The sequence below is a fragment of the Emys orbicularis genome, chromosome 10 (genome assembly GCF_028017835.1).
Source record: "Emys orbicularis isolate rEmyOrb1 chromosome 10, rEmyOrb1.hap1, whole genome shotgun sequence".
Lineage (NCBI taxonomy): Eukaryota > Metazoa > Chordata > Testudines > Emydidae > Emys > Emys orbicularis.
In genome coordinates this window covers 19,880,114-19,901,748 of record NC_088692.1, presented here as the reverse complement: position 1 = coordinate 19,901,748, position 21,635 = coordinate 19,880,114, and the positions used below count along the sequence as shown (strand labels likewise).

The 21,635-nt window shown below is 41.3% G+C and overlaps 1 protein-coding gene across 2 annotated transcripts; it reads right to left on the bottom strand.

Annotated features, from left to right (window-relative positions):
- Positions 1-8,597: 8,597 nt before the first annotated feature.
- CEP20 (centrosomal protein 20) lies at positions 8,598-20,994 on the bottom strand. Of its 2 annotated transcripts, XM_065412115.1 has the most exons (5): positions 20,895-20,986; positions 15,017-15,214; positions 13,426-13,510; positions 12,393-12,529; positions 8,598-9,079 (listed from the first exon to the last, which is right to left on the bottom strand). In XM_065412115.1, the coding sequence occupies exons 1-5, from the start codon at positions 20,920-20,922 to the stop codon at positions 9,003-9,005; spliced, it is 525 nt and encodes a 174-aa protein (XP_065268187.1). In that variant the 5' UTR covers positions 20,923-20,986; the 3' UTR covers positions 8,598-9,002. The 2 variants fall into 2 exon arrangements, with proteins under 2 accessions (XP_065268187.1, XP_065268188.1); XM_065412116.1 differs by lacking the exon at positions 8,598-9,079 and having other exon boundaries at positions 12,406-12,506; positions 20,895-20,994.
- Between the last annotated feature and the right edge of the window lie 641 nt (positions 20,995-21,635).

Here is a 21,635-nt window from a genome sequence, read left to right as displayed (position 1 = left end):
GCATACCGGATATGAAATACTGAAGCTATTCGCATGCTGCAACAGACTAAATATGGTGCATATATCTACCCAGAGAGCCAGAGCACAGTGCTGGCTGAAATGGCGTTTATTGATTTCAAATAGTCCTCTCCGTCCCCTGAAATAACCCCCTCTCCCTCGGGAATGACAGATGAGTCCCGGCCCAATCTGGGCCTTCCAGGAAAATCCTCCGTGAAAGGAGGCAGGGCTGTTCACCTTTCAAATCATTAGGACTAAAAACCAATGTTTCCTAGTATGATGAATAAAGATTCATAGATTCAAAGGCCAGAAGGGACCATTGTGATCATCGAGTCTGACCTCCTGTATATAACAGGCCATAGAACTCCCCCTAGAATAATTCCTTTTGAACTAGAGCATACCTTTAAAACAAATAATCAAATTTTGATTTAAATATTGCCAGTCATGGAGAATCCACCACAACCCTTGGTAAATTGTTCCAGTGGTTAATTACCCTCACTGTTAAAAGTGTACACCTTATTTGCAGTCTCAATATGTCTAGCTTGAACCTATAGCCATTGGATTGTGTTATACCTATCTTTGCTAGACTGAAGAGCCCATTAGCAAATATTTGTTCCCCATGTAGGTACTTACAGACTGTGATCAGACCCCTTAACTTTCTCTTTGTTAAGCTAAATAGATTGAGCACCTTGAATCGATTCCTATAAGACATGTTTCCTAACCCTTTAATCATTTCTGTGAATCTTTTATGAACCCTCTCCAATTTTTCAACATCCTTCTTAAATTGTGAACACCAGAACTGGACACATTATTCCAGCAGTGTTTGGCTCCTGTGCCAAACACAGAGGTAAAATAATCTCTTTACTTCTATTTGAGATTCTTCTATTTATGCATCCAAATTTTACACTAGCCCTTTTGGGCTACTGCAGGGGTCGGCAACGTTTGGCATGCGGCTCGCCAGGGTAAGCAGCCTGGCGGGCCGGGCCAGTTTATTTACCTGCTGACGCGGCAGGTTCGGCCGATCGCGGCCCCCACTGGCCGCGGTTCGCCGTCCCGGGCCAATGGGGGCGGCGAGAAGCCGTGGCCAGCACATCGCTCGCCCGCGCCGCTTCCCGCCACCCCCATTGGCCCGGAACGGCGAACCGCGGCCAGTGGGGGCCGCGATCGGCCAAACCTGCCGTGTCAGCAGGTAAATAAACTAGCCCGGCCCGCCAGGGTGCATACCCTGGAGAGCCGCGTGCCAAACATTGCCGACCCCTGGGCTACTGTGTTGCTCTGGTAACTCATATTCAACTGATTATCCACCAGCATCCCCCAAATTTCTTTCAGTCACTTCTTCCCAGGATAAAGTCCCCCCCATCTTGTAAATATGGCCTCCATTCTTTGTTCCTAGGTGTATACATTTACACTGAGCTGTATTAAAAAGCATAATTTCCTTGTCATCTTCAGTATTTACCATTGCCCCAATTTTTGTTTCATCTGTAGACTTCTCCAGTGATGATTTTATGTTCTCTTCCAGGTCATTGATAAAAATGTTAACCAGCATAGAGCCAAGAACCAGTCCCTGTGGAGTCCAGTAGAAACACACCCACTCCATGATAATTCTGCATGTCCAATTATATTTTGTGTCCTATCAGTTAGCCAGTTTTTAATCCATTCAGTGTGTGCTATGTTGATTTTGTATCATTTTAGTTTTTTAATACAACTATTGTGTGGTACAAGAGACTCGGATTGTTGCTTTGCACCTGACCTGTTGCTGGATCCTTAGCAGAGCTGGACAAATAATGGGGGGGGGGGGGGGAGGGGAAGGAGTTATATGTGAATAACTTATTTGAAAAAAATCACAAAATTCATGCACGTCAGCAAATTATTTGACCAACTCTAGTCAGCTGGGAAAATTTGAACTCTCCTGCTGTTTGCATCCTTTAGCTGCAGATGTAGGTCCAGATTCTACTCTGCCTTGCATCTTGCGTGGTCATTTCCACCTGGGAAAAGTAAGAGCACAACCCTACCAAAGTCAGAAAGGTAGCAATGTACACCACTTTACACAGGTGTAAATGACTATGGCAAATCCAGGCAGAGGAAAATCGATCCAAAAATTAAGGAAGGCTAGGCCCTCCTTGATAGGAAGTTGTCTGCTTAGTAACTCACCCTATATCTTGCAGCTCCTCTGCTGCTTCTTAGCTTTTAAACAGGGAGTTAAAGAAAACCATGGGGCCCTCTGAAAAGTGTCACTGGATTATATAGCATTCATCAAAATTATCTTAAAATGTTCCCTACAAACGTATAGAGCTGTGTCTCAACTATATATGAATTTTAATAGCAACTTAAAAAGGAGTGGAAATTGTTCCTCCAATTTGGTGAACTGAGTAAATGGTGGTGAGTGATGTATGATGTGATATTAAACTGAACTGGAAAGTTTAAAAAAGCTAGATGGGGGTATATATCAGAGTTACAATTGGAAGCCATGTGTGATAGGAATTGCCACAGAGGCCGAGTTGCAAGCAAGCTATATATAAGATAAAATCTAAAGAAGAAAATGTTAGTGGAATAGAATATGATCAGAGGCTAACTATCACCTTTGTCCTGAATATTGGGACATTTATGAAACATAAATGTTGAGGCAAAATTAAACTTCTACTTTTAAAGCAAAGGATGTTGATATCCAACTTGTCCTTTTACAATGTCTTTGTGGTTTAAAAAGATTTTGTCACCCCAGAGACCTCAAATGTTGGGTTTGCAAAAATATTTCCATGTCAATTTTCTAGAAAAAGTATAGCTCATTGAGGAGATTGGATTTAAATGTCTCACTGCTGAGTTTGCCGGCCAAATATTGTGCTTCTGCCTGAGGGGGGAAAAATTGGAAATGATTAGGTTCTAGGAAAAAAAATGAAACTGACTTTTTTTAGTGCATGGAGGGTTGGGGGGTTTGTTAGGAATCTGTACCTTAAGGTTTGAATTTTTAAGTACTTAATAAGAAAGTTTAATTTACCTAAGTACGGTTTTTTTTTTATGGAAAACTATGAAATATACACTATACTGTGGAGGGAGTTGAACCTTCCCCTCCCCACACACACATCAGAATGGGGAGATCCCTTATGCACAGCATCTCTCCATGCCTGGATCTTGGTGGATGATCCATCTTTCATTATTATCAACTATCATGGTAAAATGTAGGTAGTAAGAGTTGTGGCTGGCCTGGTAAATGTTCATGTCAATGTTCCAAGGCTGTGTTATACAAATATCACTGTGTTTGTGTTTTAGCTTTGGTTGCTACAATAATAAACGCTACATGTTCCAAAAAAAATCAAGTTCCATAAATGTAAAAAGATTAAAGTGCATACAAATTAAGTATCAGAGGTGTTAGTCTGTATCCACAAAAACAATGAGGAGTCCAGTGGCACCTTAAAGACTAACAGATTTATCTGGGCAAGAGCTTTCTTGGGTAAAAAACCCCGCTTCTTCAGATGCATGGAGTGAAAATTACAGATATTTATGACTGTATCTGTAATTTTCACTCCATGCATCTGAAGAAGTGGGATCGTTTACCCACGAAAGCTTATGCCCAAATAAATACAAATTAAGGGTTGGATTCAAAGCAAATGCTGTGGCAGCTATCGTACCCCCAGATCAGTATGGAACCTCAACATGTTATTGAAGTTGGCTCCATATTATTAAACTTTTGTAAGAAAATAGCCCATCAATTTCCTTTGGTTCTAAAGTGGATTTCTGGCTTGAATCCAGATTTAAATCCCCATTCCACAATTCAGTGGAGTATATATGACTAATGTAGACTCCAGTAGCCTTTCCTTTCATGCATAGAGTATCATACTCCTACACAATTGTCTTTTTGGTGAGGAACAGGCAAGTACCAGCTTCATTATCGCCTCCATCCACGGGAGCAACATCCATATCCAATAAATTTAGACTTATAAAAGTAAGTATGAACTCCCATTGGAGCCCCCAGGCAGCCAGGGGCAACTTCTATAGAAGTTGTGCTGGGGGCGATGAAAGGCTTCAGAGAAAAGTGCTTTTGTTGCATGGGAATTCTCCTTCTTGTATATCTCATATAAATCATTGGGTAGTGGAACGTCTTTCCTGCAGAGGACCTTAACTCCTCACTCCTGACAGGAAGACATGATTGGAATTCTGAGATAATGCTTGTGGACTAAACTGAGCCTTCTGTGTGTACACAAGGGAGTAGAATTTGGTCCTCTGGAGTTCAAACTCAGGCTTTTTAAGGTAGAAGTTCAAGGAGAATGTGATAGGGTGTCCACACCACACAGCAGTGAAAGGGGTTAATGGAGGCCAGATGGGCCAATTAACCTGGTAGACTGAAGGGAAAGTCTTAATTAAGGAAATAGGCTCACCTGGATAAAGCCAGGAAACTGAGGGAGGGGCTGGAGAAAGTATTCTGTACCCACTCCCTGCATGGAGTGAGTTGGGAAGTTGGCAAGCCAGGGGCCAGATAGGTAGGAAACAGCAACAAGGGATAGGACAGTCCAGAGATCTTGGCTGCTTGTTATAAGGTCCCTGGGTTGGAACCCAGGGTGGGCCTGGGTTCCTGTAGTGAGTTGGTGTAGCTCCCCTCCTGCCCAGCAGAGGGAGCACCCTTGCAGGCACCTGAATGGGCGGAGCCACCGCCGCCTGTTCCCACCCCCCGGAAGTCAAGGGGCGGGACAGGAAGTATAAAGGCGGGCCGCCGGAGCTCAATGGGGGCCCAGCCGCCGCAGGGAGCGGATGTGCCGCCGGGAGCTCGTGGCCGGGAGACCTCTGAGACCCGGGACCGTTGCCCTAACTGGCCGGAGCTGCCCCGAGCCCCCCCCCTGCACCCGTTATTGGGAGGAGCCGTCGGACCTGCCCCACGCCAACTACGAAGGCGAGGAGCCCCCAGAGCCCCTCCGCCCCTGCTGTTACCCGGAGGAACCGCCGGAGCCCCAGTGGCCGGATTTCCCCGAGGAGTTGCCGGACCTGCCCCCAAGCCCCGGACGAGAGGAACCGATGCTAATGGACTGGCCTGGATCCGGGCCCACAGACGAGGTAGGCCCGGAGGGTGAACTTGGAAGTAGCCCGGGGGTAGCCGACCCCGGTCAGGCTGCAGACGCATGTGAGCCGATGTCAGTGTGTTTCGGTTAGGACACCCCACTGACCAGCAGCGACATGAGCCGCTGCTAGGGCCCCGGGCTGGGACGCAGTGGAGTGGGTGGGCCTGCGTCCCCCCCTGCCACCCCGCTTTCGGGTGGCAGGTTTCCCCCTCACCCAACGCTCAGGTGTAGGAACCTGAGTCTAACTACCTGATTGTTGCTCAGCCCCTGCACCAGAGGGCCTGAGCTTCCTAACTGTGTGTCGCTCAGCCACTGCACCAAAGGGCCTGAGCTGTGACTGTTTATGCCCCGCCCTGATCCAGGGCCTGGGCTTAACTAACTGTTTGTTGGCTCAGCCCCTGCACCAGAGGGTCTGAGCCCCTACCCTAACTGGTTGTTTGTTCCGCCAGTAGTGAGTCGGTGTGGCTCCCCTCCTGCCCAGGAGGGTCGAGCCCCAGCACGAACCCTCTACAGTTCCCTTACCAGCTACCCGGAAGTGGCAAGAGCGTTGGAGATGCCAGCGAGTCTAAAAGGACTTTGAATTCCTTGGAAGGGGAGGATCTTTGTGATGTGGCTGGAGGGCCAAGCTATGAAGAGGAGACTACAATTTCTGTAGTGAGAGGGGCTGCATGGCAAGACAGGATGGGGGAAGACACCATTGGAGGGAGTGCAAGCCTGGCAGAGCTAATTCTCAGAATGGCCAACAGGAGGTGCCTTTGTGGTGAGTGGACCCTGTGAGGGTAATATAATTAATATCTGTTATAAAATCAGGGCCATAGGGCATCTATTTTATTGACAATCCTCTCCTCTTTAAACCTGTAATTATCCTTCATGGCTGTGGTTTCACATTACAGGTATATCCTAGTAAGTTCTTTTGAGTTCTGAAGGAACTCAAATATGAAATTGCAGAACTACTAACTGTGGTATGTAACCTATCACTTAAATCAGACCCTGTACCAGCTGACTGGAGGATAGCTAATATGATGGGTTTTTTTTTTTTTTTTTTTAAAGGCTCCAGAGGCAATCCTGCAATTACAGGCCAGTAGGCCTAACTTCAGTACCAGGCAAATTGGTTGAAACTCTAGTAAAGAACAGAATTATCAGATGCATAGCTGTACATGATTTGTTGGGGAAGAGTCAACATGGCTTTTGTAAATGGAAATCATGCCTCACCAATCTATTAGGATTTCTAAAGGGGGGTCAACATATGTGAACAAGGGTGAGCCAGTGCATATAGTGTACTTGGACTTTCAGAAAGTCTATGACAAGGTCCCTCACCAAAGGTTCTTAACCAAAGCAAGCAGTCCTGGGATAAGAGAGAAGGTCCTCTCATGGATCAGTAAATGGTTAAAAGACAGGAAACAAAGGCTAGAAAGAAATCCTCCATTTTTAGAATGGAGAGAGGTAAATAGGGGTGTCCCCCAAGAATGTGTACTGGGACCAATGCTATTCAACACATTCATAAATGATCTAGAAAAAAAGAGTAAACAGTGAGGTGGCAAAGACTGCAGATGATACAAAATTACTCAAGGCAGTTAAATCCAAAGTAAACTATGAAGAGTTACAAAGAGATCTCATGAAACAAAATGGTAGATGAAATTTAATGTTGATTACTGCCAAGTAATACACATTGGAAATAATCCCGTGTATACACACACAATGATGGGATCTAAATTAGCTGATACCACTCAAGAAAGAACTTGGAATCACTGTGGATAGTTCTCTTAAACATCTGCTGACTGTGTAACAGCAGTCAACAAAGCTAACAATGTTAGGAACCATTAAGAAAGGGATAGATAATAAGACAGTAAATATAATGCCTCTACAAAAATCCATGGTACACCCACACCTTAAATACTGTGTGCAGTTCACGTAGCACCATCTCAAAAAAGATGTATTAGAATTGGAAAAGGTAGAGAGAAGAGCAACAAAAATGATTACGGGTATGGAACAGCTTCCCATATGAGGAGAAACAAAAAAGGCTGGACTGTTCACTTTGGACAAAAGATGACCAAGGGAGGATATGATAGAAGTCTATAAAATCATGACTGGTGTGGAGAAAGTAAATAAGAAAATGTCATTTACTCCTTCTCATAACACAGGAACCAGGGATCACGCAATGAAATTAATAGGCTGCAGGTTTGAAACAAACAAAAGGAAGTACTACTTCACACAACGCACAGTCAACTTGTGGCACTCCTTGCCAGGGGACGTTGTGAAGGCCAAAAGTACAACTAGATTTTAAAAAAGAATTAAGTAAGTTCATGGAGGATAGGTCCATTGGTGGTTCTTAGCCAAGATGGTCAGGGATGCAACCCACGCTCTGGGTGTACCTACCCCTTGACTGCCAGAAGCTGGGAGTGGACAACAGGATGGATCACACTGATTGCTTGTTCTATTCAATCCCTCTGAAGCACCTGGTATTGGCTACTGTCAGAAGACCGAATACTGGGCTGAACATGGATTATTGGTCTGACCCAGTATGGCCATTTTTATGTTCTAATCAAAAGAACACTTTAATATAAATAATGCCCACAGGTTCTAATCAGGATTAAGGCACAATTTTGTTGGGAAGTGTACGAACACAAATGAGAAGACAGTCCTCTCCTTGAGAGCTTATTAAATCAAAAGTTACCTATGCTGCTATTTTACCTTATCTCCCTTCACACACACTTAGGGTATGTCCACACAAGAAATGCTACAGCGGTATAGCTGCTGGCACAGACACTCCCTACAACAACGGAAGGGGTTCTTCATTGCTGTAGTTAATCCACCTCTCTGTGAGGTAGTATCTAGGTCGATGGAAAAGTTCTTCCATTGATCTAGTGGTGTCTACATGGGAGCTTAGGTTGGCTTAATTACATTGCATGGGGTGTGAAATTTTTCACAGCCGTCAGTGACATAGTCAAGCCAACCTAACTTTATAGCGTAGGTCAGCCTCAGGCTATGCCAAGATAAAGCAAAAAACCTCAGTAAGGATCCAAGTCTACAACCTTTACTTGATGCCATTGGGAGATTTATTTAAATATACTTATTAATTCTGTTAACTCAAACTTGAGGCCCACTTACATACACACATGCCTTTCAAACTCAGTTTTTTAATAGTTACCTATGTTTGTTGAAAATTTAAATACCTGGGGAAAATGAGTGAACTTTCTGGGAACTGGTGGTTCACTATGCAGTTTTAGTTTCAACTTCCTCTAATTTTGATTTTTAAACGGCTTAGGGAAAAAAATAGGCCCTATAGTCCTCCCATTTGTGTGCTTGATACTAACTCCATACAATTTATAACAACTCCTGCTGGAAAAGAAGACTTGACAATAGTTGTTCAATAGCATGAAGATAAATATAGTTGTGACTTCCGGGGGAGTAAAAAAGTCAAACATTCCCTAAGGCATTTTAGTTCTGTTTTCATAGTTAATTTTCCACTGATTATCTGTAGGAAGTGGTGAGGCTGCCACTTATCAAATAATGCTTAAAATATTAAGTTTACACCCTTGCAAGTCAAATGCAGTATCAAGTAAAACAGAAAACGAAGTTAGCTTTTATTCACATGTACAGTAATAGTGATTTCACAAGTGCAGAAAAAGTAGTGTAAAGTAATGAGACTAAAGACAGAGTTAAATAGTGAGTGCTGGAATAGAATAAATACTCCTGAAAAGTCTTATTTTGTAAATTAAAACATGTTGGGCCCCTTCTTGCATAGCAGGAACAGGCCCTGAGCAACTCTGCTTTTCCAGCAATAAATTATTGTGGGCCTAATCCTACAAAGTCTGATTTATGAGTAGCCTTTACTCATTCAAGCAGTCCCACCGAAGTCAAAGGGACAACTTATGTAAGCAAGAACTATTCATGTGAATAAGGGTTTGCAGGATCCAGTCTTGATTGTTTAAATGAAAAATGGACAACAAAACGGAATTGTCATCTGTTTACACCCTGTAAAACAAGTGGATCTTCAATGCTAGTGCCGGCCATCCTCCCTGGTTCTGGAATTGAATCTGAAAATTAATACAAGATGTAGTATAAGTATTTATGCATCTGCAGTGTCAGGGAAGACATTTTTATGTAAATGTCATTGTCAACAAAATTTAGTAATTTGAACCTCAGTACATAGAACATTTTAAGACCGGAGAAGGCTAGGAAGCTCATCCATGTCAGTTTTTGCATTAGCAGTTATGCACCATAAATCTGTCTATACAGCTATAATAACGTTTTGAATAAGTATTAACAGAATGAGCTTTCAGTCTTATTATAGTTCTCAGACGCACCTGAATGTACTGTATTTATATATTGGAACATACTGTAAATTACAGTATATAGCAGGACCCCCATCACCAAAGGGGGGAGGGATTGATAGCCTGCTAAACCCAGGGTTGTGAGTTCAATCCTTGAGGGGGCCATTGAGGGATCTGGGGCAAAAATCTGTCTGGGGATTGGTCCTGCTTTGAGCAGGGGGTTGGACTAGATGACCTCCTAAGGTCCCTTCCAACCCTGATATTCTATGATGTATCATGCCCAAAAGCATATCAGAACATTCACAGGACAACCAGAACATTTCTAACATGAAAAATAAAGGTCTTCTCTTCCATTGTTTAACATACATGACTCATTAGGAGTTCTATTTACACAGAAAGGGAAAACAGATTCCAGAATGCTGAAATATTTGTTTTCTCAAGATCACTTATTTATTCCACTGGACTGATTTTGCTTCTTCATAGTAAGACTTACTGAAGAATTAATCAGACACATCTGGTATCATAAAACAATTGCTTGTTGTGGGCTCCTCAGCTGCATTTTGCATATCCGCTTGCTTCACAATACAAATAGGCTAAAGCTAAAGACTAAAGCTTCCTCTATGAAAAAAGTTAAGATCTGCTTCTACAGTTACCGTTCCTACATAAAGAGGTAGTAATGTCTAACAACTAACACCCCATCCTGTAGTTGGCAGGGAGACCCCAGCGTGGAGTCTCACCGAAATCAATGGGCTCTGCATAGGAGCTCCGGAGCAGAATCAATTGCAAGATTGTTGACTAAAGTTATAGTTGTTTAAACTAACCAGCACAACACTGAACTTAAACACTTAGAGATAATACTGCACAGAAAGAGATTTAACTAAAAGAGAAACCAGTTACTTCTTGAGAAGCCCAGCTTCTGTACCAAAAAGTGTTGCTTCTTTGGCACCCTCTTGTGGCAGAAAGGAAACTAGCTGTCCCTGCCTCCCATTTTGACACCCCTACATGATAAATAAATCTCTCTATAAAAATACAGCCTGTATATAATGCTTTTTATCTGTAGATAATGTTAGAGAATAAAACATATCCATCTTCAGCAGGATTTTCAGGATTTACAATTAAGGGAAAGTACCAAATCTCAACGAGTGCATAAGTGAAATAAAACACGGCAGAGTGGCTTATTCAAGGAAAAAAATCCTGGAGCAACTGTTTCTTTCACTCTCTTGTGCATAAAACACTAAGGGGGAAATACACTGTATCTAGTCAGAATCAGTAGTAGGTGGGCAGAAAGGCCCAGATACACAAGTGTTTAGGCCCCAACTTCCACTGATTTCAGTGAAAGGAGACTAAATACCTGTGTGGACCTGGCCAAAGTGGCTAGAAACAAACAGGAAAGTAAAGACAGTGATATTACAGTATAACATGGTAATATCAGTTATGGCCTGATCTAGAGATGACTGAAGTCAGGGGAAAAACTCCCACCGATCTCAATGGGCTTTGGATCAGGCCCTTAGAGAATTGGGTATTTATGCCTACAGGCATAAATTAAACTTAAAGAAAGATGCCTGAACTAATGAGAACTTCCTAGTGGAAATATTTTGATTATCAGAACATACAAGAAATGTCTTTGCATAAAAATATATATTTATGTGTATGCACTCCCAGCCCTGTACTGAGAGTTTGGGATAAATTTTGCTCCTAGTTATTCCAGCGTAAATATGAAGTAATTCAACTGATGCCAGTAGAACTATTCCAGATTTATAGTAGGGTGAAAGTGAAATTTGGGCCTTTTCCTCAGAAGCAAAATTGGAAAAAGATTGTGGGTGATATTTTGGCACTGGGAGTTGGGATTTACGGATTCTCAATGCAAGATCAGTAACACTGGTAATGTTCAGCGTCGGCAAATCCTGACTTTTAAAACTACAGGAAAAATTGCACATAACTCTCTTCCTACTATCTACCAACCAGAATAACTCATCTGTCTCCTGTTAATGAGTTTCAAGCATTTGTAATATTCTTAAAATTTTCATATGCAGTGAAAAAACATAACTTGTGTGTTTCAATTGTCCTGGCTACCTGCAGCTACCATTGAAGACAATAGAAACTGCAACACTCAGCAATACTTAAAATAAGGCTGTATATTTAACTTCACTGTGTCCAATTTTAAAAATGTCTGTCTAGATAATGTTCATTCCCATTTTAGAGGAAAATTCCAACTATCAAGACATTTGATGGCAAAAACAAGATCTGAACATTTTTCACATCTGCTTTTCAGCGTGTTTGGTCTTGGTAAGTCAAATGTATTTTCCTCCTACCTAGATGTTACAAGGTAAAAATGAAATATTCATACGCATTAAAAGAGATCAGAAGTGAAGGATTCTTGCTTCATAAAATTAGCTATGGTATGAGCAAAGATTTCTTTCATGTACATATAGCTATATCTGGTATTAATGTAGCACTTTGTAGCAGGATACATCCTACAGCCCTAGATCTTAACATGATTAGCCAACACATTTTGAAAATATTAACATTGTTTTTGATAGAACTATCATCACAAAGAAACCTGAAAAAATAAATCTCATCCTTTATGTATTCTTTGCATAGAAGAGGTTATACACTTGGTGTATCTTATTTTGCATTCTGATGTGTTCCACTTTCATGTTCTTTATACATGTGTATGAAGTTATCAATCAACTGGGGAAATAATTTAATATGGGCTAGGCAAACTTTTGGCTATAGAGATCTGCCTTGTGAATTCACTTTTAGATGCAAAAAACACTTATGGATCTATGGCAATGACTGTTCCCATCTGTTAGCATCTTTGTTCTATAAAATCTCTGTCAAGTGGCTCAAAACAGGGCACTGGAGGTGTGGGGAATAGTGGTCAAGTTCTAATTGCCAATACCAGATTGTTTGGAATGGAGAACTATCCCTAATGATTGTGCTAAACTATGCCCTTTGAAGCATGAGACGGGATCAGAGCAAAGTCAGTGGTGCGCAAAGGGCACAGTGCTGGCTCTTCTTGTAGGACCTAAAAACTCCTGAGGGACAACAAAGCTGCAGATTAAGATATACACACCCATTTGATTTCTTTCATTAGGTAGTTTGCTGAGATTCCGTCTTGGAAACTGCAGTGAAGATCCTTTTGAAAATGTATCATGGATGTCACGTTTACTACCATGTAAAAAATGAGCTATAATTCCATACAAGAGAGGGCTGTTAAAAGAGAAACAACAAAGTAGTGTACATAGAATGTAAAGTGCTGAGCATAAGAATCCTACCCCCCCCCCCTTTTTTTTTTTTTAATTTCAAAGAACAAAGAGTCCTGGAACAGGAAAAGGCCACTTAGTCCTCAGTATTGGTTCCCAGAATGTAGACAGATAGAGGTCTTCAGCATAACTATCTCCCAAACATTGTGTTTTTAACTCAAGGTTTATAATTCCTGTCTCAAAATTATTTAGTTTAAAAATGTCACAGCCAATGCTCTTTTTCCTTCTGTTTGTAAACAAATAAACCTAAAATACATTCCTCTAATTTTGTAAAAAGCAATCCTATTTGATCATCTTCCCTCATACAGGATGTCCTAAATCAGGATAAGTAAAAAATTACCCTCTGATTCTTTATTCACATTTGTCAAAATTAATAATTGCCAATACAGAAAATCATTTCATTGGTTTATGAATGTCATGCCAAGGAGCACCACACAAATTCACATGGAAGTCTCAAAGCACAATTTCGCAACTGACTTTGAAGTTAGTTGAAAGATGTGTGGAAAATCACAGTGAACAGCTCTCTAAAGGGTAGTGTCTGAGGCTTGCATGTTGTGGTCCTAATGTGCAGTTTGGAGACTTTCACAAACCAGGTAGAACAGTTCAGTATACGTGTTTCAGATGCTAACAGTTACTACACAAATTGGTAACATGCTTGTGCAGAGCAGAATTACACCCTTGGAGCAAGAAATGTAGGCCAGTTCCTCCGAAGACCATTTGCACATCCCCAAGACTTAAGACTGCAAATAGCACTTACATGGGTCTTAAACAAATATTACAGCAGGCATAGAAAATGTGGCACATATACTGAATAGAGTGCACTGTGATTTCAAATCTACTTACACTGATTTTCTATTTGGATCTTCCACTATATTCAGCTCATGGACAAGAAACTGTCTATCCAATGGTACTTCAGGTTGGCCAGATTCTGAAAAGTTAAGAATGTTTAAAATATTTTAAGTTCTTAAATAATAGTTAAACTAAAAGTCTGCGTGTGTGTGTGTGTGAGTGATATATAAATAATGTTTTTTACATTCTGGTCTTTGGAACAACATCAGAGTGCACATGTTACCTTTGACATATATTCCCACTGTTAGATCTTTTCTATTCCCATGATGGCTCTGAGTCCAATACTACATGGGATTCCTATAACTAACTTTAATAATTATCCTCTACTATGAAGTTCTTAAAGTTATATAAAAGAAAAACATGACTAAAGTCATTTTTAAATAAAAAATACTTGGGTAACTTATTTTTCCCCACAGGGATACTGTTACAAATATCAGGCTGATTCCACACATAATGGAATCCACAAACTCCTTCCTCTCTCCCCATCAAAAGATGCATGGACATATCTGTGCATTTAAAATACCCTTTTAAGAGAAAGTTGACTCTAAAGGATACTGTCACAATGGGTACAAATATCAAATTAGCTCCTTACTTGAACATCTTTCATATTGCTTTACTGAGCTATTTTCAATCTAATTATTGCATCTTTCCAGTTTAAATATTATTGCTAAGCACAATTAGAGCATGTTACATGTCTTTTGCATACAACATTTCAAACAGGCAACAGCAGCAATAATGCCAGAACTGAGGACCTGTACAAATTTCAAATATGTATAAATATGAGGACACGGATTTATTTTATATAACTATCACACTAATATTTGAAATATAATCAATAACATTAAAGCATAGATGTAGTTGTTCAAACACTAATTACTCCTTTTTACCCTCAATCCTACGATTTACTGAGTACCTCTAACCAAGTCTTGGGTGCAGTTAGATAGTGTATTCACAGTACTCCAAGACATAAGACTGCCCTCCACCTCATTTGAAGTGCTAATATAGTTTGGAATCATTAGTTGACACCTGAATTTTCATCCTTCATTTATATTTCCATTTGGCACTTTACTTAATAGGAAATGGAAATATAAATGGGACTGTATGATTTAAAATACTCATTCCCATGTCAGAAAATATTTGGACACTTCAGTGGTGGCAGTTTGCATTCCATATACTATATGTGCGTCACATGGGATTGTGCTTAACTGGCAAGGATGTTTCTCCACCTGCTATTGCAGATTGTTAATGTAGCAACTGATGCACAGGAGAGGATGGCTTTCTAAAGCAAAAATTGACACATTTACCTTATGGTAAGGAGCCTGGGAAAGAGAGACTTCTCAGAGACTAATGCCATTATTTAGCCTGATGTCTGAGGGAAAAGAGATGTCTACACTTTATTTATCTTCACTAACCTTTACAAAACAAGCTGGGGAGAAGGGAAAAGAGTATACACCTGACCCTGAAGATTTTCTGACTTATGTCATCACAATGTAATACGATCACATTTATTGAGCTAATCCAGCTATTATCCAGTAAGATAGAGATTGTAAATAAAGCAGTTGAAGCCAGTAAGCCAACCCAATACCTGCTGTTAGAACAGATGCAGTGTATTTATATTTATTGAATTCCAAGTATTCACGAATTAGTTCATTGATTAGAAAATTTTCATGAGACAGTGGTGGCCGTGGTTCACTTTGGTCATCCAACGCATTAAAAACTTCAGCTCTGATCCTTGCTTTTATTTGTCCCAGTGCACCTCTCTTTTCCAACGTGTCCTTTAGTACTATTAAATACATAAAAAAGAATTTCTATTACTGCACATAGTCATAAGCTTATTATTCAATACTAACCCCCAGAATCAGTCATTTTATATAACTTCATCATTTTAAAAAAAAGTGAGTTGTCCAAACTATTTGGAATGGTGGTTAAGGATTATTAATTATGAAGAGAAATGCATGGGATCCGAAGCATGGACAAGTCAGCTGGCCTTTTAAGCACTGATTAGAGACCATCTCTGAGCAAAGCTAGATAACGTGAAATTAAAAACAATATCAGCCACTGTGAGCTCACGTGTATACAAGGTTCCCATGCTGCTAAAACCAGTAAGAAATTATTTCAAAATGTCTAGTATAGGAAAGGCCAACCCCAAGCGTTCAAAAATCATGAGTCAGGGCCCAAAACTAATCATGACATTGGTTAACAATGAATTTTGAGAAATATTTTAATGAGTTCTATTTATTTGCCTTTGGAAACATGGATTCTAGTGTCGAACTGTTCTCTGCAACCATGAGGTCTAGATACTACTTTTTCAGCTATTTAAATCACCAAGTGGAAAGCCTGGATTTAAATCAATTTTAATAAACTCTTTGTACTTCCTTTATTTTTCTAAAGAAAGGTGCACTCTCACTGGTTCATATAAACATTAAAACATGTTGATTTACAACTAAATAGGCTGTACACTAGATTTGCTACATCTTTTTGCCACTTAGGAAGGTACACTATAATTATACATTTATTTATGCAATTATAGCTTACAATTTTCAGATTCCTAATTGTACATTTATAGAATGTTAGAAAATGGTGAATATCTTGCTCACTTACTATATAATTAATTTTGCTCAAGCTGCACTAGGTTAGAAACTAGAATTACAGAATGCATATAAAATTATTTTTTTTTATTAAAACCTTAAATGTTTTGGATACAGTCTCATCAAAACACAACTCAATCATTTATTAAAGAAACAGGGATTAACTGTAGTCAGTGAATTAAACAGATTTCAAGTCAGCTTGGGAAAATTTTCCAATATGCCTAAGTGAATGTGACTGGAGCTTAAAGTCCTTCTTGCCTAAACGGTCTCATTTTCAGGAGACTTAAGTTACTTCGGCTATCCTTCAAACATAAGACTGGTCGATCTCACCCCTCCCTCCTCATCTTTATTCACCGACTGGAAAAGACAAGTTTTCCTGCTTTTTTTTTCAACTCCCAATCAATTTTTCAACTTTGAATTAATTAGTCAAATGAAGAAAATATGCTTTCTGTGGTCAAAAGCTGGTTTAGCACTTCAATAAGTTCTGTTTCAGGTGATTAGCTATGATTTCCACCAGTTCAGTGCCATGACTGTCTTTAAAACATCAGCAAACAGCCCTGAAATTTATTATGGTTAGAATGACTGGGTGATTATTAGATCCCCATGTCATAGCCACATATTCTTTTTCAGCAGTTAAGCATCTACCCTGGTACTTTGGGTTGAGAATATTGGCAAGGAAATGAGGTAGCATAGATGCTTGATCCATCTGCTACTCTATGGCCTGCAATTTAACTACTTTGTTGGCATTTCTTCAATGTCTGAGTTCTTTCCAAATTTCAACATCCGCAATCTTTCTGCTGCAATTTGTCCAAGGCTATGAAAATAGGTTTCAGTACATTCAGCATATCTTCTACATTCCTCTTTAGTCCGATGTTGACTACTTTGGGTATAATAGTTCCATCTATTTTTGTCACTATTTTCTTCATAAAACGTCATCAGAATAGGCCAGTTCTTAATAAATAGCTCAAAACTGTCAACCACTGAATTCCATCTTAGGGGAGAATTAGTTTGGATCCTCTTGATCTTTTCAGTGAAGCAAATGAGCTTTGCACCCATGTTACAGTTTACAGGCTCCCTTCCTTATCTTCTAGATTTCTTCTCATCTTTGCTACATCTGCAGCATTGTCTGTGACCAAGCTATGTACTTCACACTTGAATGTTTGCTGTTTGTTATAGCTTTTACTGCTGCTACTTCTAAGTATTCTGCTGTATAAGCATTTCTTGATGTATCAACCGTTTCTGTAAGATAGACATCCCCACCTTCTGTTGACACACGCACGTATTACTGCATCATTGTGTATATTGCTCCACTCATTAAGACTCAGATTAACAAATTTCCTATCAATGCTTTTTGCACACTGTTCAATTTCCTTCTGATACACTGTACGCAGCAACCTTCCAGCAACATCTGCTCTGCCTGGTGGCATGTAGCCTGGTCATAATGACCGAACCATGTTGATGAAATGGTTGGTCTGAAGAAGACAGAAAGGCTAATCTGTTCAGTTCATTTATGCAACTATCTGTTCGTCTATGGAGTCTTGCTTTAGTTAGCTGGCCCTGATTATGAATTTATCCATGGCTTTATTGAAGGAGTCTCCTCTTTGTTGATACAGGTATTTGCTGCCCATATGTTTAGTTACAGTACTGCTAGAGGTGCCAGCAGAAGACTTTGAAGTTGTAAACAGTGCAGATGATGGACCTTCATAGCCCCTTATATCTAAACTGGACCCTGAAACAAAATGGTAAAACGTCACTCGTTCACTCACTATTACTCAGTGCACTGCTTAAAAAAAAGATTGTAAATGAAAGTCTTCCTACTGCAGCTGTTTGTGTAACTGTTTATAAAACTAGGTTTAGAATAAATCATATTTAAAGGAAAATGACTGATTAATCATTATCTAAATCTATTTGAACCCTTATCTGTAGCAACATACCAAACAGCTTGAATTTTTTTTTTTTTTAAATTCACAAATGTCTAATATTTTCCTTTTAAAGAGGAAATCTTCACCTGGGATGTTTGATTATAGTGAATGATAAACCATTTCAGAAGTCCAGTGTGACTGGGAATATAAACACTGCACTAGAAATGAAGGGGTTAAAGAGCTACTCTAAGCCCAGATGACCCTGCTCAGCTGCACCTGCAGATCATGTTCCACATGGAGGAGAAGATTAAAAGGAAGCCAGCCAACTCAGAAAGGGGCCTGACAAGAGGGAGAAGAAGCTGCCCTGGGAACTCCTGAAGAGGGATAGCTCAGTGGTTTGAGCATTAGCCTGCTAAACCCAGGGTTGTGAGCTCAATCCTTGAAGGGGCCATTTAGGGATCTGGGGCAAAAATCTGTCTGGGGATTGTGGTCCTGCTTTGAGCAGGGGGTTGGACTAGATGACCTCCCGAGGTCCCTTCCAACCCTGATATTCTAGGATTCTTGGTAATGGGGAACCTACCTGTGGGGCCCAGAGAGACTGAAGGTGCAGCTAGTACCTTTTTTTCTATTACCTTTTTGCTACAGACTCAAAAACTTGGTCAATAGAGGGGAGGTAGGAAGTGGCCCAGAAAGGGCAGCTATGAGGCACTCCTGGGTGCAAGATCTCAGAGGGCACTGGACTGGCATCTAGTGGGGTGGGAGGGCCCAGGCTTCTTAACAACTTTATCTTCTGTATTAAGGGCCTGACCCCCCAGCCTTCCAGTAAGTGCCAACCATCACATCCAGCAGTAAACTAACATACCAATTATGAATTTCAAAATGTTTGTTTCAAAATAAGTAATCCACCCAAAACACAAACTTATGAAAATCTAAGTTACTTTAGCACAGTAAGGCATGGTAGGCAGTCCACATGAATGGTGCCAAAATAAGTTCACTAACCAGTTGATTCAGATTGTTCAGAAATGTCCACATCTTCAAAGTCATTGCCTTCTGAGTAACATTTTTCATGTTTCATTTTGACAAACCAGACCTTGCAACTTTGTTGCATTATTTACATTTGGCAGGTGTTCATGTTTAGCCAGAGGTAGAGGAATTTCTTGAAAATATTCCCAGTTAGTGTCTTTTTATGACTTGCAGCCATGGCAACTTTTTTCCTTCAGTTCCCAGGTGTTGAAATCCACCCTAGAGGTTGCATTCTGAAGAATGTTGTCCCTTCTTCAGTGTTCTGCTTTGCCACCAATGCTACCCCTTTTTTGGTTGTACACTCTGCTCCTCTTCCCTTGTCACATAATTCCCCCAATTTCCCCCTTCCCTCCAAAAAACAAAAGAACTAACAATCCAAGACTTTTGCTCATGTGACCCACATGCCTCTTGCACTGCAGTATTTTATTTATTTAGAGACAAAAGGGAGGCAGTTGAGAAAAAAATGGATTTGTTTATCTGTGTAGAGATGCAAAGAGACAGAGCAAGGCCATTTACAGGACGTGCCCAAAACTGTCCAGAAGCAAGGGCTGGTAGTTACGGGGCAGATCAATTGTTGTTTTTTCCCCCCCTTCCCTCCCCCCCATGAAATGAGTAAATTTCTATGGTTGGAGGAGTCTTAAATATTCATAATTTAAGAACTGAGTCAGTGGATGATCCTAATGAAATAATAATGGTGTCTCCTGGAGTCAAAGGCTAGGTCCCAATGCCTGTGATGATTTTGCCAGTCTCTTGCACCCAGTAGCACAGCCCCTACGGCCCCCACCTGATCAAGCCCTTAATACAGTACATGAAAATATTGTGCGATATTTATAAAGCTTAACTTGAAAAGTTAGATGGCTTTTCTCAATGTTCTTTATATAGAAAAAAGTATCCTTTAACGCAAAGATTTTGATAGAGGGACATAGTTTCAGCATATTTAAATGTTTTGAGATTATAATAAATGTAGGCCTTAACATTTTGTATTAAAGTAAGATTCTAGTTTAAACAGGTTTAATTTTAAAAGAGAATAATTTAAACAATTTAAAAAATCCACTTTAAACCATTTCCCCCCAAAAAACCTAATTTTATCCACCCTATCTTTTTCGGTGAAATCTGACAGTTTTACCTAATCCCAAGACTCCAGGAGCTGGGGCTTTAAAAAAAAATCTATTCTCATTAACTGTGAGACTTGAGATAAAATCATGAGACTTGGCAATACTGATCTGTTTTGTAATGGCTGTTAGAGAGGAGCTTTGGGGGGAAGTGCTAGGGTTTGGGAAGGAACAGTCTTCCAAAGAGTAAGAGACTGATGAACATGAAAGAGGATTTGCAAGAAGGGGTAAAAAACTAGATCCATGCCCTTGTTTGTTTCTATATGATGTATACAGGAAACATGAGGCGTTTTTATCCAATTTTTCCCCCTCTCCATTATAAATGCAGGTTTGCCTGCCCTCTTTTCCTGCCAGAGTCTGGCTTTGGCTTCACTGCTAAGAGAAGGTGTGTTTAGAACAAGGGGTAATTACCCTGCACAATACAGAGCGGAGAGAAGATAAACTACGGGTAGGGGGCGCAGCTGTGCCTTCATCACCTAGCTTACCTCTGGGGCCTTGTCTACACTAGGGCCAGGTCGGCGCTTGGGGCGGAGGAGGGCCGATTCAAGCACAGGCGCTGCCCGCATAGCTCCTCCAGGGCTGCGTCCACACGTGTGGCAACGCGCAGCTCCGGCAGCGCCGCCGGGAGAGAGCGCTGCGCTACCGGGGACAGGGGCTCTCGCCCAATCGTCTGTCAGGGCGAAGCCCCAGTAGAGCAGGCTGGGCGCGAATCTCCGCTTAGGAAACCGGGGCCTGGCTCCAGCAGCCGGCCCGGCGCACACGCTGCCCACAGCGGCTCCCACTGCCACCCCCTCCCCCGAGAGCGCCCCGGAGTGGGTAGGGGCTCCCACACAGCGCGGGCGCTCTGGGAACAACTGCTCCCTACAGGCAGCCATTACCTGCTTTCAACTCGGCGATGGTCGCCATCTTCCAACGGCCACTACTCCGCCGAGGGGCGGGGACTGGGAGGAGAGTGAAAGGCCCCGGATGAAAACGGCTAAGGCCACGGTCGCGCTGCGCGTGCCTACTCTACTAACCGGCAACGGGGAGGTGGCGCGGAAATCTTTCGATTGCGGAAGTGGCGCTTGTCTCAACGTTCCATCGCTGCGCCCTGAGCCAATCAGGGTGCGTGGCAGCTGAAGCGTTCCGAAGCGTGGGGGGTTTTGAATGGGAGAAAGTGACTCTCTGGGGCGGGACGGAGAGATGGTGTCCACTGAGGCTGGGGTGGAGCTGGTTTCTGCCCATGAGTCTGGGCAGGTGGGAGTGTTTGTTGCGGTGGATTTAGCCCTGTGTGTTTGTGTGTGAGGGAGGGGGAGCGTCGGGCAGGAAGCCCTTCGCATAAATCCCCAAATTTTGCCTGCATTATATGAATTTGGCTGTTTGCTGTATTTCTTTGTCACCCAAAGCGATTATAAGGATCTATTTCCTTCTGACCTCTTCAGGAGGTGGGAGGGGACCCTCTGCGGGGTGCAGTGGGGGAACTGGAAGGGAAGGAAGCCTAGCTACTCTTTGAGGAAGAAGAGAAAGCTAGGCGAGAGGGAAGGCCCTTTCTGGGGTGGAGGAAAGCATATGCAGATAGGAAAACTTATGGAATGAGCTCTTATTTTTAAATAATACATGTGATTATATATGCATCATAT

Coding starts and splice junctions, on each gene's coding strand:
- CEP20 (XM_065412115.1), bottom strand. CDS start 20,922: ATGGCGACCATCGCCGAGTTGAAAGCAG. Junction 15,215..20,894: donor CATCGCCGAGTTGAAAGCAG/GTAATGGCTGCC, acceptor TGTATTTAATAG/TACTAAAGGACACGTTGGAA. Junction 12,530..13,425: donor GATCCAAATAGAAAATCAGT/GTAAGTAGATTT, acceptor CTCTTTTAACAG/CCCTCTCTTGTATGGAATTA.